Source organism: Chiloscyllium plagiosum, unplaced genomic scaffold (assembly GCF_037043375.1).
Source record: "Chiloscyllium plagiosum isolate Xiang-an unplaced genomic scaffold, Cpla_swu_hap1 HiC_scaffold_33, whole genome shotgun sequence".
NCBI lineage: Eukaryota > Metazoa > Chordata > Chondrichthyes > Orectolobiformes > Hemiscylliidae > Chiloscyllium > Chiloscyllium plagiosum.
Genome location: NW_028270171.1, coordinates 28,809,218 through 28,828,031, shown reverse-complemented (window position 1 = coordinate 28,828,031; position 18,814 = coordinate 28,809,218). Strand labels below are relative to the sequence as shown.

The 18,814-nt window shown below is 51.5% G+C and overlaps 1 protein-coding gene across 2 annotated transcripts in view; it reads left to right on the top strand.

The window, feature by feature from the left end:
- Window positions 1-18,814, top strand: part of slc16a8 (solute carrier family 16 member 8) — a 62,754-nt gene that overhangs the window by 42,347 nt on the left and 1,593 nt on the right. For both annotated transcript variants that reach the window (XM_087978117.1, XM_087978118.1), the window contains exon 4: window positions 11,849-12,724. In XM_087978117.1, coding sequence (XP_087834243.1) covers window positions 11,849-12,724 — 876 coding nt within the window. The remainder of the gene's footprint in view (window positions 1-11,848; window positions 12,725-18,814) is intronic.

Below are 18,814 nucleotides of genomic sequence, written 5' to 3'. Positions count from 1 at the left end.
TGGAGAGCCAGGTAATGTACCGGAGAGTCTTGTAATGTACTGGAGAGTCAGGTAATGTACTGGAGAGTCAGGTAATATACTGGAGACCCAGGTAATGTACTGGAGAGTCAGGTAATGTACTGGAGAGTCAGGTAATGTACTGGAGAGCCAGGTAATGTACTGGAGAGTCAGGTAATGTACTGGAGAGCCAGGTAATGTACTGGAGAGTCAGGTAATGTACTGGAGACCCAGGTAATGTACCGGAGACCCAGGTAATGTACTGGAGAGTCAGGTAATGTACTGGAGAGTCAGGTAATGTACCGGAGAGCCAGGCATTGTACTGGAGAGTCAGGTAATGTACTGGAGACCCAGGTAATGTACTGGAGACCCAGGTAATGTACTGGAGAGTCAGGTAATGTCCTGGAGAGTCAGGTAATGTACCGGAGAGCCAGGTAATGTACTGGAGAGTCAGGTAATGTACTGGAGACCCAGGTAATGTACCGGAGACCCAGGTAATGTACTGGAGACCCAGGTAATGTACCGGAGACCCAGGTAATGTACTGGAGAGTCAGGTAATGTACCGGAGAGTCAGGTAATGTACTGGAGAGCCAGGAAATGTACCGGAGACCCAGGTAATGTACTGGAGACCCAGGTAATGTACTGGAGAGTCTGGTAATGTACTGGAGAGCCAGGTAATGTACTGGAGAGTCAGGTAATGTACTGGAGACCCAGGTAATGTACCGGAGACCCAGGTATTGTACTGGAGAGCCAGGTCATGTACTGGAGAGTCAGGTAATGTACTGGAGAGCCAGGTAATGTCCTGGAGAGTCAGGTAATGTACCGGAGAGTCAGGTAATGTACTGGAGAGTCAGGTAATGTACCGGAGAGTCAGGTAATGTACTGGAGAGTCAGGTAATGTTCCGGAGAGTCAGGTAATGTACCGGAGAGTCAGGTAATGTACTGGAGAGCCAGGTAATGTACCGGAGAGTCAGGTAATGTACTGGAGAGCCAGGTAATGTACTGGAGAGCCAGGTAATGTACCGGAGAGTCAGGTAATGTCCTGGAGAGTCAGGTAATGTACTGGAGAGTCAGGTAATGTACCGGAGAGTCAGGTAATGTCCTGGAGAGTCAGGTAATGTACTGGAGAGTCAGGTAATGTACTGGAGACCCAGGTAATGTACTGGATATTCAGGTAATGTACCGGAGAGTCAGGTAATGTACTGGAGAGTCAGGTAATGTACTGGAGAGTCTGGTAATGTACTGGAGAGCCAGGTAATGTACTGGAGAGTCAGGTAATGTACTGGAGACCCAGGTAATGTACTGGAGAGCCAGGTAATGTACCGGAGAGTCAGGTAATGTACTGGAGAGTCAGGTAATGTACTGGAGAGCCAGGTAATGTACTGGAGAGCCAGGTAATGTACTGGAGAGTCAGGTAATGTACCGGAGAGTCAGGTAATGTACTGGAGAGCCAGGTAATGTACCGGAGAGTCAGGTAATGTACTGGAGAGCCAGGTAATGTACCGGAGAGTCAGGTAATGTACCGGAGAGTCAGGTAATGTACTGGAGAGCCAGGTAATGTACCGGAGAGTCAGGTAATGTACTGGAGAGTCAGGTAATGTACTGGAGAGCCAGGTAATGTACTGGAGAGTCAGGTAATGTACTGGAGAGCCAGGTAATGTACCGGAGAGTCAGTTAATGTCCTGGAGAGTCAGGTAATGTACCGGAGAGTCTGGTAATGTACTGGAGAGCCAGGTAATGTACTGGAGAGTCAGGTAATGTACTGGAGACCCAGGTAATGTACTGGAGACCCAGGTAATGTACTGGAGAGCCAGGTAATGTACCGGAGAGTCAGGTAATGTACTGGAGAGTCAGGTAATGTACTGGAGAATCAGGTAATGTACCGGAGAGTCAGGTAATGTACTGGAGACCCAGGTAATGTACTGGAGAGCCAGGTAATGTACTGGAGAGTCAGGTAATGTACCGGAGAGTCAGGTAATGTACTGGAGAGTCAGGTAATGTACCGGAGAGTCAGGTAATGTACTGGAGACCCAGGTAATGTACTGGAGAGCCAGAAAATGTACTGGAGAGCCAGGTAATGTACCGGAGAGTCTTGTAATGTACTGGAGAGTCAGGTAATGTACTGGAGAGTCAGGTAATATACTGGAGACCCAGGTAATGTACTGGAGAGTCAGGTAATGTACTGGAGAGTCAGGTAATGTACTGGAGAGCCAGGAAATGTACTGGAGAGTCAGGTAATGTACTGGAGAGCCAGGTAATGTACTGGAGAGTCAGGTAATGTACTGGAGACCCAGGTAATGTACCGGAGACCCAGGTAATGTACTGGAGAGTCAGGTAATGTACTGGAGAGTCAGGTAATGTACCGGAGAGCCAGGTAATGTACTGGAGAGTCAGGTAATGTACTGGAGACCCAGGTAATGTACTGGAGACCCAGGTAATGTACTGGAGAGTCAGGTAATGTCCTGGAGAGTCAGGTAATGTACCGGAGAGCCAGGTAATGTACTGGAGAGTCTGGTAATGTACTGGAGACCCAGGTAATGTACCGGAGAGTCAGGTAATGTACTGGAGAGTCAGGTAATGTACTGGAGAGTCAGGTAATGTACCGGAGAGTCAGGTAATGTACTGGAGACCCAGGTAATGTACTGGAGACCCAGGTAATGTACTGGAGAGTCAGGTAATGTCCTGGAGAGTCAGGTAATGTACCGGAGAGCCAGGTAATGTACTGGAGAGTCAGGTAATGAACTGGAGACCCAGGTAATGTACCGGAGACCCAGGTAATGTACTGGAGAGTCAGGTAATGTACCGGAGAGTCAGGTAATGTACTGGAGAGCCAGGAAATGTACTGGAGAGCCAGGTAATGTACTGGAGAGTCTGGTAATGTACTGGAGAGCCAGGTAATGTACTGGAGAGTCAGGTAATGTACTGGAGACCCAGGTAATGTACCGGATACCCAGGTAATGTACTGGAGAGCCAGGTAATGTACCGGAGAGTCAGGTAATGTACTGGAGAGTCAGGTAATGTACTGGAGAGCCAGGTAATGTACTGGAGACCCAGGTCATGTACTGGAGAGTCAGGTAATGTACTGGAGAGCCAGGTAATGTCCTGGAGAGTCAGGTAATGTACCGGAGAGTCAGGTAATGTACTGGAGAGTCAGGTAATGTACCGGAGAGTCAGGTAATGTACTGGAGAGCCAGGTAATGTACTGGAGAGTCAGGTAATGTACCGGAGAGTCAGGTAATGTACTGGAGAGTCAGGTAATGTACCGGAGAGTCAGGTAATGTACCGGAGAGTCAGGTAATGTACTGGAGAGCCAGGTAATGTACCGGAGAGTCAGGTAATGTCCTGGAGAGTCAGGTAATGTACTGGAGAGTCAGGTAATGTACTGGAGAGTCAGGTAATGTACCGGAGAGTCAGGTAATGTCCTGGCGAGTCAGGTAATGTACTGGAGAGTCAGGTAAAGTACTGGAGACCCAGGTAATGTACTGGATATTCAGGTAATGTACCGGAGAGTCAGGTAATGTACTGGAGAGTCAGGTAATGTACTGGAGAGTCTGGTAATGTACTGGAGAGCCAGGTAATGTACTGGAGAGTCAGGTAATGTACTGGAGACCCAGGTAATGTACTGGAGAGCCAGGTAATGTACCGGAGAGTCAGGTAATGTACTGGAGAGCCAGGTAATGTACTGGAGAGCCAGGTAATGTACTGGAGAGTCAGGTAATGTACCGGAGAGTCAGGTAATGTACTGGAGAGCCAGGTAATGTACCGGAGAGTCAGGTAATGTACTGGAGAGTCAGGTAATGTACCGGAGAGTCAGGTAATGTACTGGAGAGCCAGGTAATGTACCGGAGAGTCAGGTAATGTACTGGAGAGTCAGGTAATGTACTGGAGAGCCAGGTAATGTACTGGAGAGTCAGGTAATGTACTGGAGAGTCAGGTAATGTACTGGAGAGCCAGGTAATGTACCGGAGAGTCAGGTAATGTTCTGGAGAGTCAGGTAATGTACTGGAGACCCAGGTAATGTACTGGAGAGTCAGGTAATGTACTGGAGAGTCAGGTAATGTACTGGAGAGTCAGGTAATGTACTGGAGAGCCTGGTAATGTACTGGAGAGTCAGGTAATGTACTGGAGAGCCAGGTAATGTACTGGAGAGTCAGGTAATGTACTGGAGAGTCAGGTAATGTACTGGAGAGCCAGGTAATGTACTGGAGAGTCAGGTAATGTACCGGAGAGCCAGGTAATGTACTGGAGAGTCAGGTAATGTACTGGAGAGTCAGGTAATGTACTGGAGACCCAGGTAATGTACTGGATTGTCAGGTAATGTACTGGAGACCCAGGTAATGTACTGGAGAGTCAGGTAATGTACTGGAGAGTCAGGTAATGTACTGGAGACCCAGGTAATGTACTGGAGAGTCAGGTAATGTACTGGAGAGTCAGGTAATGTACTGGAGACCCAGGTAATGTACTGGAGAGTCAGGTAATGTACCGGAGAGTCAGGTAATGTACTGGAGAGTCAGGTAATGTACTGGAGAGCCAGGTAATGTACTGGAGAGTCAGGTAATGTACTGGAGACCCAGGTAATGTACTGGAGAGTCAGGTAATGTACTGGAGAGCCAGGTAATGTACCGGAGAGTCAGGTAATGTACTGGAGACCCAGGTAATGTACTGGAGAGTCAGGTAATGTACTGGAGAGTCAGGTAATGTACTGGAGAGCCAGGTAATGTACCGGAGAGTCAGGTAATGTACTGGAGACCCAGGTAATGTACTGGAGAGCCAGGTAATGTACCGGAGAGTCAGGTAATGTACTGGAGAGCCAGGTAATGTACTGGAGAGTCAGGTAATGTACTGGAGAGCCAGGTAATGTACCGGAGAGTCAGGTAATGTACTGGAGAGCCAGGTAATGTACTGGAGAGTCAGGTAATGTACTGGAGACCCAGGTAATGTACTGGAGAGTCAGGTAATGTACTGGAGAGCCAGGTAATGTACTGGAGAGTCAGGTAATGTACTGGAGACCCAGGTAATGTACTGGAGAGTCAGGTAATGTACTGGAGAGCCTGGTTATGTACTGGAGAGTCAGGTAATGTACTGGAGAGCCAGGTAATGTACTGGAGAGTCAGGTAATGTACTGGAGACCCAGGTAATGTACTGGAGAGTCAGGTAATGTACTGGAGAGTCAGGTAATGTACCGGAGAGTCAGTTAATGTCCTGGAGAGTCTGGTAATGTACCGGAGAGTCAGGTAATGTACTGGAGAGTCAGGTAATGTACTGGAGAGTCAGGTAATGTACTGGAGAGTCAGGTAATGTACTGGAGACCCAGGTAATGTACTGGAGAGTCACGTAATGTACTGGAGAGTCAGGTAATGTACCGGAGAGTCAGGTAATGTACTGGAGAGTCAGGTAATGTACTGGAGAGTCTGGTAATGTACTGGAGACCCAGGTAATGTACTGGAGACCCAGGTAATGTACTGGAGAGTCTGGTAATGTACTGGAGAGTCAGGTAATGTACCGGAGAGTCAGGTAATGTACTGGAGAGTCAGGTAATGTACCGGAGAGTCAGGTAATGTACTGGAGAGTCTGGTAATGTACTGGAGACCCAGGTAATGTACTGGAGACCCAGGTAATGTACTGGAGAGTCTGGTAATGTACCGGAGAGTCAGGTAATGTACCGGAGAGTCAGGTAATGTACTGGAGAGTCAGGTAATGTACTGGACCGTCACGTAATGTACCGGAGAGTCAGGTAATGTGCTGGAGAGCCAGGTAATGTACTGGAGAGTCTGGTAATGTACTGGAGAGTCAGGTAATGTACTGGAGAGTCTGGTAATGTACTGGAGACCCAGGTAATGTACTGGAGACCCAGGTAATGTACTGGAGAGTCTGGTAATGTACCGGAGAGTCAGGTAATGTACCGGAGAGTCAGGTAATGTACTGGAGAGTCAGGTAATATACTGGACCGTCACGTAATGAACCGGAGAGTCAGGTAATGTGCTGGAGAGCCAGGTAATGTACTGGAGAGTCTGGTAATGTACTGGAGACCCAGGTAATGTACTGGAGAGTCAGGTAATGTACTGGAGTGTCAGGTAATGTACTGGAGAGTCAGGTAATGTACTGGAGAGTCAGGTAATGTCCTGGAGAGTCAGGTAATGTCCTGGAGACCCAGGTAATGTACTGGAGACCCAGGTAATGTACCGGAGAGTCAGGTAATGTACTGGAGAGCCAGGTAATGTACTGGAGAGTCTGGTAATGTACTGGAGACCCAGGTAATGTACTGGAGAGTCAGGTAATGTACTGGAGTGTCAGGTAATGTACTGGAGAGTCAGGTAATGTACTGGAGAGTCAGGTAATGTCCTGGAGAGTCAGGTAATGTCCTGGAGAGTCAGGTAATGTACTGGAGAGCCATGTAATGTACTGGAGAGTCAGGTAATGTCCTGGAGACCCAGGTAATGTACTGGAGACCCAGGTAATGTACTGGAGACCCAGGTAATGTACCGGAGAGTCAGGTAATGTACTGGAGAGCCAGGTAATGTACTGGAGAGTCTGGTAATGTACTGGAGACCCAGGTAATGTACTGGAGACCCAGGTAATGTACCGGAGAGTCAGGTAATGTACTGGAGAGTCAGGTAATGTACTGGAGACCCAGGTAATGTACTGGAGAGTCTGGTAATGTACTGGAGAGTCTGGTAATGTCCTGGAGAGTCAGGTAATGTGCTGGAGACCCAGGTAATGTACTGGAGAGTCAGGTAATGTACTGGAGACCCAGGTAATGTACTGGAGAGTCAGGTAATGTACTGGAGACCCAGGTAATGTACTGGAGAGTCTGGTAATGTACTGGAGAGTCAGGTAATGTACTGGAGAGCCAGGTAATGTACTGGAGAGTCAGGTAATGTACTGGAGACCCAGGTAATGTACTGGAGACCCAGGTAATGTACTGGAGAGTCAGGTAATGTACTGGAGAGCCAGGTAATGTACTGGAGAGTCAGGTAATGTACTGGAGAGTCAGGTAATGTACTGAAGAGTCAGGTAATGTACTGGAGACACAGGTAATGTACTGGAGACCCAGGTAATGTACTGGAGAGTCAGGTAATGTACTGGAGACCCAGGTAATGTACTGGAGAGTCAGGTAATGTACTGGAGACCCAGGTAATGTACTGGAGAGTCTGGTAATGTACTGGAGACCCAGGTAATGTACTGGAGAGTCAGGTAATGTACTGGAGAGTCAGGTAATGTACTGGAGACCCAGGTAATGTACTGGAGAGCCAGGTAATGTACTGGAGAGTCAGGTAATGTACTGGAGAGTCAGGTAATGTACTGGAGACACAGGTAATGTACTGGAGAGTCAGGTAATGTACTGGAGACCCAGGTAATGTACTGGAGAGTCTGGTAATGTACTGGAGACCCAGGTAATGTACTGGAGACCCAGGTAATGTACTGGAGAGTCAGGTAATGTACTGGAGACCCAGGTAATGTACTGGAGAGTCAGGTAATGTACTGGAGACACAGGTAATGTACTGGAGTCCCAGGTATTGTACTGGAGTCCCAGGTAATGTACTGGAGACACAGGTAATGTACTGGAGAGTCAGGTAATGCACTGGAGACCCAGGTAATGTACTGGAGACACAGGTAATGTACTAGAGACCCAGGTAATGTACCGGAGACCAGGTATTGTACTGGAGCCAGGTATTGTACCGGAGAGTCAGGTAATGTACTGGAAATCCAGATAATGCTCCAGTACATTACCTGGGGCGGCACGGTGGCACAGTGGTTAGCACTGCTGCCTCACAGCGCCGGAGACCTGTGTTCAACTCCCGCCTCAGGCGACTGACTGTGTGGAGTTTGCACATTATCCCTGTGGGGAGAAAGCGAGGTCTGCAGATGCTGGAGATCAGAGCTGGAAATGTGTTGCTGGAAAAGCGCAGTAGGTCAGGCAGCATCCAGGGAACAGGAGAATCGACGTTTCGGGCATAAGCCCTTCTTCAGGAATGAGGAAAGTTTGTCCAGCAGGCTAAGATAAAAGGTAGGGAGGAGGGACTTGGGGGAGGGGCGTCAGAAATGTGATAGGTGGAAAGAGGTCAAGGTGAGGGTGATAGGTCAGACTGGGGTGGGTGCGGAGAGGTCGGGAAGAAGATTGCAGGTTAGGAAGGCGGTGCTGAGTTCGAGGGATTTGACTTAGACAGGGTGGGGGGGAGGGGAAATGAGGATATGGAAGTTTCCTTTGGGGCCTTGGAGGGAGGTGAGGGGGGAGGTGTGGGCGCAAGTCTTGCACTTCCTGCGGTTGCAGGGGAAGGTGCTGGGAGTGGAGGTTGGGTTGGTGGGGGGTGTGGACCTGACGAGGGAGTCACGGAGGGAGTGGTCTTTACGGAATGCTGATAGGGGAGGGGAGGGAAATATATCCTTGGTGGTGGGGTCCGTTTGGAGGTGGCGGAAATGACGGCGGATGATGCGCTGTACATGGAGATTGGTAGGGTGGTAGGTGAGGACCAGTGGGGTTCTGTCCTGGTGGCGGTTGGAGGGGCGGGGCTCAAGGGCGGAGGAGTGGGAAGTGGAAGAGATGCGGTGGAGGGCATCATCGACCATGTTGGGGGGGAAATTGCGGTCCTTGACGAAGGATGCCATCTGGGATGTGCATTTTTGGAACTGGTCCTCCTGGGAGCAGATGCGGCGGAGTCGAAGGAATTGGGAGAATGGGATGGCGTTTTTACAGGGGGCAAGATGGGAGGAGGTGTAGTCCAGGTAGCTGTGGGAGTCGGTCGGTTTGTAGTAGATGTCCGTGTTGATATGGTCGCCTGAGATAGAAATAGAAAGGTCGAGGAAGGGGAGGGAGGAATCTGAGACTGTCCAGGTGAATTTGAGGTCGGGGTGGAAGGTGTTAGTAAAGTGGATGAACTGTTCAACCTCCTCGTGGGAGCACGAGGCGGCGCCGATACAGTCATCGATGTAGCGGAGGAAAAGGTGGGGGGTGGGGCCAGTGTAGTTGCGGAAGATGGACTGTTCCACATATCCTACGAAGAGGCAGGCATAGCTGGGGCCCATGCGGGTGCCCATGGCTACTCCTTTGGTTTGGAGGAAGTGGGAGGATTGGAAAGAGAAGTTGTTCAGGGTGAGGACCAGTTCAGTCGGTCGAAGGAGGGTGTCAGTGGAAGGGTACTGGTCGGTACGGCGGGAAAGGAAGAAGCGGAGGGCTTTGAGTCCTTCGTGATGGGGGATGGAGGTGTACAGGGACTGGATGTCCATGGTGAAAATAAGGCGCTGGGGACCGGGGAAGCGAAAATCATGGAGCAGGTGGAGGGCGTGGGTGGTGTCCCGAACGTAGGTGGGGAGTTCTTGGACTAAGGGGGACAGGACCGTGTCGAGGTATGCCGAGATGAGTTCGATGGGGCAGGAGCAGGCGGAGACAATGGGTCGGCCGGGGCAGTCAGGTTTGTGGATTTTGGGCAGGAGGTAGAAGCGGGAGGTGCGGGGTTGTGGGACTATGAGGTTGGAGGCGGTGGATGGGAGGTCCCCTGAGGTGATGAGGTTATGGACGGTCTGGGAGATGATGGTTTGGTGGTGGGGGGTGGGGTCATGGTCAAGGGGGCAGTAGGAGGAGGTATCTGCGAGCTGGCGTTTGGCCTCAGCAGTGTAGAGGTCGGTGCGCCAAACTACTACTGCACCTCCCTTGTCTGCCGGTTTGATAGTGAGGTTGGGGTTGCAACGGAGGGAGTGGAGGGCTGCGCGTTCCGAGGGTGAGAGGTTGGAGTGGGTGAGTGGGGTGGGGGAGTTCAGGTGGCGGCAGTTGGCTATGCAGAGGTCGAGGGCAGTTAGGAGGCCAGCACGGGGTGTCCAGGTGGATGGGGTGTGTTGGAGGCGGGAGAAGGGGTCGTCAGAGGGTGGGCGGGAGTCTTGGTTAAAGAAGTAGGCACGGAGAATGTGCTGGAGAGTCAGGTAATGTACTGGAGAGTCTGGTAATAAACGGGAGAGTCAGGTAATGTACTGGAGACACAGGTAATGTACTGGAGAGCCTGGTAATGTACTGGAGAGTCAGGTAATGTACTGGAGACCCAGGTATTGTACTGGAGCCAGGTATTGTACCAGAGAGTCAGGTAATGTACTGGAAATCCAGATAATGCTCCAGTACATTACCTGGGGCGGCACGGTGGCACAGTGGTTAGCACTGCTGCCTCACATCGCCGGAGACCCGGGTTCAACTTCCCGCCTCAGGCGACTCTCTGTGTGGAGTTTGCACGTTCTCCCCGTGTCTGTGTGGGTTTCCTCCAGGTGCTCCGGTTTCCTCCCACAGTCCAAAGATGTGCAGGTCAGGTGAATTGGCCATGCTAAATTTCCCGTAGTGTTAGGTAAGGGGTAAATGTAGTGGAATGGGTGGGTTGCGCTTCAGCGGGTCGGTGTGGACTTGTTGGGCCGAAGGGCCTGTTTCCACACTGTAATGTAATCTAATCTATAATGTACTGGAAAGTCAGGTAATGTGCTGGAGAGCCAAGTAATGTATTGGAGAGCCAGGTAATGTACGGGAGAGTCAGGTAATGTACTGGAGAGTCAGGTAATGTATTGGAGAGTCAGGTAATGTACGGGAGAGTCAGGTAATGTACTGGAGAGTCAGGTAATGTATTGGAGAGTCAGGTAATGTCCTGGAGAGTCAGGTAATGTACGGGAGAGTCAGGTAATGTCCTGGAGAGTCAGGTAATGTACGGGAGAGTCAGGTAATGTACTGGAGAGTCAGGTAATGTACCGGAGAGTCAGGTAATGTACCGGAGAGTCAGGTAATGTACTGGAGACCCAGGTAATGTACTGGAGAGCCAGGTAATGTACTGGAGAGTCAGGTAATGTACTGGAGAGTCAGGTAATGTACCGGAGAGTCAGGTAATGTACTGGAGACCCAGGTAATGTACTGGAGACCCAGGTAATGTACCGGAGAGTCAGGTAATGTACCGGAGAGTCAGGTAATGTACTGGAGACCCAGGTAATGTACTGGAGAGCCAGGTAATGTACTGGAGAGTCAGGTAATGTACTGGAGACCCAGGTAATGTACTGGAGAGCCAGGTAATGTACTGGAGAGTCAGGTAATGTACTGGAGAGTCAGGTAATGTACTGGAGACCCAGGTAATGTACCGGAGAGTCAGGTAATGTACTGGAGACCCAGGTAATGTACCGGAGAGTCAGGTAATGTACTGGAGAGTCAGGTAATGTGCTGGAGACCCAGGTAATGTACTGGAGAGTCAGGTAATGTGCTGGAGACCCAGGTAATGTACTGGATATTCAGGTTTGAATCCTGCCATGTCAAATGGTGGAATTTAAATTTGATAAAAATCTGGTGTTAAGATTCTCATGATGACCATGAAACTACTGTCAGAAAAGTCCACTGTGTTCCCTAATGTCCTTTCGGGAAGGATATCTGCCATCCTTGCCTGATCTGGTCTACATGTAACTCCAGACCCACCGCAATGCGGCTGATGTGTGACTCCACGTTGGGGATGGATAATAAATGCTGGCCAAGCCAGCCACACCCTCACCCCATTGAAACCAAATCAGATCCCACCTAAACCTGCACTTCTCTTCCAGGGGAGGAGCGGGGGGGGGGGGGGGGGGGGGCGGATTCCACAGACTAGTTTCAGAATTAAAACACTTTATTCTCACTGAACAGTTTGATTATCCAGAATGTCGTTTGTACAGTTAAAAAGGTAGTTTGTCGAACCCAGAGAAACGACAATGTCTCAGCTGGTATTGGGCAAAGTCTTCAAATCTCTTGCCTGGATAATGTCTGGGTCACTCTCTTGAAACCCAGCCCTGACCTTACAAATGGAGTCTCAAATCTTCAAACAGATTCATCATCTTTCAGGTGAGAAACTGTCTCTGTCTCCTGCAGGCCTTGGACTTGCTCTGAACTTCCAGCCATCGCTCATAATGCTGGGCAGGTACTTTGAGAAGAAGAGGCCATTGGCCAATGGGCTAGCAGCAGCGGGGAGCCCGGTGTTCCTCAGTGCCCTCTCCCCATTCGGCCAGGTCCTGCTGGATTATTACGGCTGGAGAGGGGGCTTCCTCATCATGGGGGGGCTGTTACTCAACTGCTGCACGTGTGGAGCTGTCATGAGGCCTCTCGAGAGTCTGAGGCAGAGCAGCAAAGACCAGCCTGAAGCCAAGGAGATGCTCCCCACCACCAAGGCCGAAGTCACTGGCCTGGAGCTGGAGAATTCTCAACAGGTCGTGACCAGAAACAGCACCAAGAGCGGCAGCAGGAAGTCAGGAACAAACAAAAAAAGCCAGAAGCTGCTGGATTTTAGCGTATTCCGGAGCCGGGACTTTGTCATCTACACCATCTCCAAGTTCATCCTGGTCCTAGGCCTCTTTGTGCCTCCAATCATGATCGTTAACTATGCCAAAGACATGGGGATCCCAGACACTGAGGCTGCCTTCCTGCTTTCCATCATTGGCTTCATTGACATCTTCGCTCGGCCCCTGAGTGGGGTGGTCGCTGGCCTGGATCTGGTGCGGCCGCGAGTCGCCTACTTTTTCAGTCTCTCCATGTTGTGTAACGGACTGACCGACGTCCTGAGCGCCAAAGCGGCCACCTACAGCGGGTTGGTGGCTTTCTGCGTCTTCTTCGGGGTGACCTATGGGATGGTGGGAGCTCTGCAGTTCGAGGTCCTCATGGACATCGTCGGCTCCCAGAAATTCCCCAGCGCCATCGGCTTGCTGCTGCTCATTGAGGCCTTCGCTGTTCTCATCGGACCCCCCTCGGCAGGTCAGATACCCCCTCAGTAGGTCAGATACCCCCCTCGGTAGGTCAGATACCCCCCTCGGCAGGTCAGATACCCCCCTCTGGCAGGTAAGATACCCCCCTAGGCAGGTCAGATACCCCCTCGGCAGGTCAGATACCCCCTCCGGCAGGTCAGATACCCCCCCTCGGCAGGTCAGATACCCCCCCAGCAGGTCAGATACCCCCCCCGGCAGGTCAGATACCCCCCCCAGCAGTTCAGATACCCCCCCAGCAGGTCAGATACCCCCCTCAGGTCAAATACCCCCCGGCAGGTCAAATACCCCCCGGCAGGTCAAATACCCCCCTCGGCAGGTCAGATACCCCCCTCGGCAGGTCAGATACCCCCTCAGCAGGTCAGATACCCCCCTCGGCAGGTCAGATACCCCCCTCGGCAGGTCAGATACCCCCCCCAGCAGGTCAGATACCCCCCCCGGCAGGTCAGATACCCCCCCCAGCAGTTCAGATACCCCCCCAGCAGGTCAGATACCCCCCTCAGGTCAAATACCCCCCGGCAGGTCAAATACCCCCCGGCAGGTCAGATACCCCCCTCGGCAGGTCAGATACCCCCCTCGGCAGGTCAGATACCCCCTCAGCAGGTCAGATACCCCCCTCGGCAGGTCAGATACCCCCCTCGGCAGGTCAGATACCCCCCTCGGCAGGTCAGATACCCCCCTCGGCAGATCAGATACCCCCTCGGCAGGTCAGATACCCCCCTCGGCAGGTCAAATACCCCCTTGGCAGGTCAGATACCCCCTTGGCAGGTCAGATACCCCCTGGCAGGTGAGATAACCCCTCAGCAGGTCAGAGACTGCCTTTGGCAGGTCGGATACGCCCCTCAGCAGGTCAGATACCCACTCAGCAGGTCAGATATCCCCTTTGGCAGGTCAGATATCCCCTTTGGCAGGTCAGATACCCCCCTCGGCAGGTCAAATACCCCCTTGGCAGGTCAGATACCCCCCTCAGCAGGTTAGATACCCCCTGGCAGGTGAGATAACCCCTCAGCAGGTCAGAGACTGCCTTTGGCAGGTCGGATACGCCCCTCAGCAGGTCAGATACCCACTCAGCAGGTCAGATATCCCCCTTGGCAGGTCAGATACCCCCCTCGGCAGGTCAGATACTCCCCTCGGCAGGTCAGATATCCCCCTCGGCAGGTCAGATACCGACCGGGGGACAGACAGATACCAACCGGGGGACAGACAGACACCCCCACCCCTAACACCCTGCCCCCAAGACCCCCACTGCCCACACACCCTTCACTCCAACACACCCCACTACCCACTCCCCCCTCCCCTGCTCTCCGATACACCCCACTCTCTACACCCCCATCCCCAACACCCTGATCTCAGATACATCCCACTATCAATACCCCCCTCCCCAATATCCTGATCTCCGATACACCCCACTCTCCACACCCCCCTCCCCAACACCCTGATCTCCGATACACCCCACTCTCCACACCCCCCCTCCCCAACACCCTGATCTCCGATACACCCAACTCTCCACACCCCCCTCCCCAATATCCTGATCTCCGATACACCCCACTCTCCACACCCCCCTCCCCAACACCCTGATCTCCGATACACCTCACTCTCCACACCCCCCACCCCAACACCCTGCTCTCCGATACACACCACTCTCCACACCCCCCTCCCCAAAACCCTGATCTCCGATACACCCCATTCACCACACCCCCCTCCCCAATATCCTGATCTCCGATACACCCCACTCTCCACACCCCCCACCCCAACACCCTGCTCTCCGATACACACCACTCTCCACACCCCCATCCCCAAAACCCTGATCTCCGATACACCCCATTCACCACACCCCCCTCCCCAATATCCTGATCTCCAATACACCCCACTCTCCACACCCCCCTCCCCAACACCCTGATCTCCGATACACCCCACTCTCCACATCCCCCACCCCAACACCCTGCTCTCCAATACACCCCACTCTCCATACACCCCCTCCCCAACACCCTGATCTCCGATACACCCGACTCTCCACACCTCCCTCCCCAATATCCTGCTCTCCAATACACCCAACTCTCCACACCCCCCTCCCCAACACCCTGATCACCGATACACCTCACTCTCCACACACCCCTCCCCAACACCCTACTCTCCGATACACCCCACTCTCCACACACACCCAACACCCTGCTCTCTGATACACCCCACTCTCCACACCCCCCTCCCCAATACTCATCACTCATTAACCTGCCCACTCTTCAATATTCCCCACTCTCTCCACGACCAATTTCTATGCCCATTCACAAATACACCGACCTAACACTCCCACAGCCACTGTCCCTATCCCCCCACTAATCTTCAAAACCCCCAAATCACAAAATAAACAAGAGGGAGAAGATTAAATATGAGGGTAGGCTAGCCAGTAATATAAAGGAAGACTGTAAGAGTTTCTTTAGATATATAAAGGGCAAAAGAGAGGCAAAAGTGGACATTGGGCTGCTGGAAAATGCCGCTGGAGAGATAGTAGTGGGGAACATGGAAATGGCTGAAGAACTGAATAATTACTTTGTGTCAGTCTTCACGGTGAAAGACACGAGTAACAACCCAAACATTCAAGAGAGTGAGGGGGCAGAGCTGAGTATGAAGGTATTAGATAAACTGAATGGCCTGAAGGTGGATAAGTCCCCTGGACCAGATGGACTAAATCCCTGAGTTCTCAAGGTGATAGCTGAAGAGATAGTGGAAGTGTTAGTGGTGATCTTTCAGGAATTGTTAGAGTCAGGGAGGGTCCCGGGGACTGGAAAATCAATAACGTGACACTCCTGTTTAAAAAGGGAGTAAGGCAAAAGACAGAAATTTACAGATCAATTAGCCTAACCTTGGTCATGGGCAAGGTACTGGAATCCATCGTGACGGATGAGATTTCTGAATATTTGGAAGTGTATGGTAAAATAGGGCAAAATCAGCATGGTTTCATCAAGGGTAGTCATGCCTGACAAATCTGCCAGAATTCTCTGAGGAAATAAGGAGCGGATTAAACCAAGGATAATCAATGGATGTTCTGGATCAGTGGTGCTGGAAGAGCACAGCAATTCAGGCAGCATCCGAGGACAGGCAAAATCGATGTTTCAGGCAAAAGCCCTTCATCAGGAATAAAGGCAGAGAGCCTGAAGCATGGAGAGATAAGCTAGAGGAGGGTGGGAGTGGGGATAGAGTAGCATAGAGTACAATAGGTGAGTGGGGAAGGAGATGAAGGTGATAGGTCAGGGAGGAGAGGGTGGAGTGGATAGGTGGAAAAGGAGCTGGGCAGGTCGGACAAGTCCGGACAAGTCAGGGGATCGTGTTGCTGGAGGTTAGAAACTAGGATGAGGTGGGGGAAGGGGAAATGAGGAAACTGTTGAAATCCACATTGATGCCCTGGGGTTGAAGTGTTCCGAGGCGGAAGATGAGACGTTCTTCCTCCAGGCGTCTGGTGGTGAGGGAGCGACGGTGGAGGAGGCCCAGGACCTCCATATCCTCGGCAGAGTGGGAGGGGGAGTTGAAATGTTGGGCCACGGGGCGGTGTGGTTGATTGGTGCGGGTGTCTCGGAGATGTTCCCTAAAGCGCTCTGCTAGGAGGCGCCCAGTCTCCCCAATGTAGAGGAGACCGCATCGGGAGCAACGGATACAATAGATGATATTAGTGGATGTGCAGGTAAAACTTTGATGGATGTGGAAGGCTCCTTTAGGGCCTTGGATGGAGGTGAGGGAGGAGGTGTGGGCACAGGTTTTACAGTTCCTGCGGTGGCAGGGGAAAGTGCCAGGATGGGAGGGTGGGTCGTAGGGGGGCGTGGACCTGACCAGGTAGTCACGGAGGGAACGGTCTTTGTGGAAGGCGGAGAGGGGTGGGGAGGGAAATATATCCCTGGTGGTGGGGTCTGTTTGGAGGTGGCGGAAATGTCGGCGGATGATTTGGTTTATGCGAAGGTTGGTAGGGTGGAAGGTGAGCACCAGGGGCGTTCTGTCCTTGTTGCGGTTGGAGGGGTTGGGTCTGAGGGCGGAGGTGCGGGATGTGGATGAGATGCGTTGGAGGGCATCTTTAACCACGTGGGAAGGGAAATTGCGGTCTCTAAAGAAGGAGGCCATCTGGTGTGTTCTGTGGTGGAACTGGTCCTCCTGGGAGCAGATACGGCGGAGGCGGAGGAATTGGGAATACGGGATGGCATTTTTGCAAGAGGTAGGGTGGGAAGAGGTGTAATCCAGGTAGCTGTGGGAGTCGGTGGGTTTCTAGAAAATGTCAGTGTACTCTATGCTACTCTATCCCCACCCCCACCCTCCTCTAGCTTATCTCTCCACGCTTCAGGCTCTCTGCCTTTATTCCTGATGAAGGGCTTTTGCACGAAACGTCGATTTTGCCTGTCCTCGGATGCTGCCTGAATTGCTGTGCTCTTCCAGCACCACTGATCCAGAATCTGGTTTCCAGCATCTGCAGTCATTGTTTTTACCTCAATGGATGTTATCTACTTCAAGAAGGCATTTGACAAGGTGCCACACAGGAGATTACTGAGTAAGATAAGGGCCCATGGTGTCAGAGGCAAGGTGCTAGCATGGATAGAAGCTTGGCTGTCTAGCAGAGAGCGAAGATAAAAGGATCCTTCTCAGGATGGCAGCCAGTAACAGTGTTCTAGAAAGCTCAGTGTTGGGACCACAACTTTTCACTTTATACATTAACGATGCAGATGAAAGAATTGAGTACATTCGGGCTAAGTCTGCAGATGATACAAAGGTAGGTGGAGGGACAGGTAGCATTGAGGAGGCTGCAGGTAGATTTGGTTAGGTTAGGGGAGTGGGCAAACAAATGGCAGATGGGAGTGTAATGTGGGAAAGTGTAATGTCATGCACCTTGGTAGGAAGGCTAAAGGCATGGACTATTTTCTAAATGGGGAGAAAATTCTGAAGTCTGAAGGGTAAAGAGACTTGGGAGTTCTAGTCCAGGATTCTCTCAAGGTAAACTTGCAGGTTGAATCAGTAGTTAGGAAGGCAAATGCAATGATGCATTTATTTTGAGAGGACTTGAATATAAAAACAGGAATGTACTTCTGAGGCTCTATAAGGCTCTGGTCAGACCACATTTGGAGTATTGTGTGCAGTTTTGGGCCCCATATCTCAGGAAGGATGTACTGGCCCTGGAGTGTGTTCAGAGGAGGTTCATGAGAATAGTCCCAGGAATGAAAAGCCTAACATATGAAGAACGCTTGAGTGAGGGATCTAACTGAAACTTACAGAATATGAATGGCCTGGACAGAGTGGATGTTGGGAAGATGTTGCCATTGGTAGGAGAGACTAGGAGCTGAGGGCACAGCCTTAGAGTAAAGGCCTTTAGAACAGAGGTAAGGAGAAACTCCTTCAGCCAGAGAGTGGGGAATCGATGGAATTCACTGCCACAGAAAGCTGTGGAGACCAGGTCACTGAGAATACTTAAGATGGAGATAGATAGGTTCGTGATTGTCAAGGGGATCAAGGGTTACAGGGAGAAAGTGGGAGAATGAGGTTGAGAAACCTATCAGCCATGATAGAATGGTAGAGCAGACCGAATGGGCTGAATGGTCTAACGTCTGCTCCTATGTCTTGTGGTCTTATGATGTCCCAATGCCCTGCCCAATACCCCATGTGCTCCAGATTCCATAACTGTCTCAAAGCCCCATGCGCATAGACCAACTCCTAATGTCCATTATCCAATACCTACTGCACCAAATCCGCCCCCCCCCCCAAATCCACACTCACTGATAACACATCATCTAAAACCAGAATCCCAATGCTCACACTCTCCAAAAATCCTAGGCCCACTCCACCAATGCCAATGTTCCAAGGCCTAATAAACCCCTGCTCCTATTGTCCACCCGAAACACTTGAGCCCTCACACTCCCATTGTCCAATCCACTTACCCCCACTCCCTAAAATCCCACCCTGAATACCACTCCTCTCCAATGGGGGTGGGAGGGATTCACCCTGGGCACGCAGGCACACTGGGCAGGTCCTGTAAGACCACAGAAAACTAACTTGGAAATGAGAGGTACCAAAGAGGAGCTCCTCGGAGCAATTCCTTCCATTTTGGTGGTGC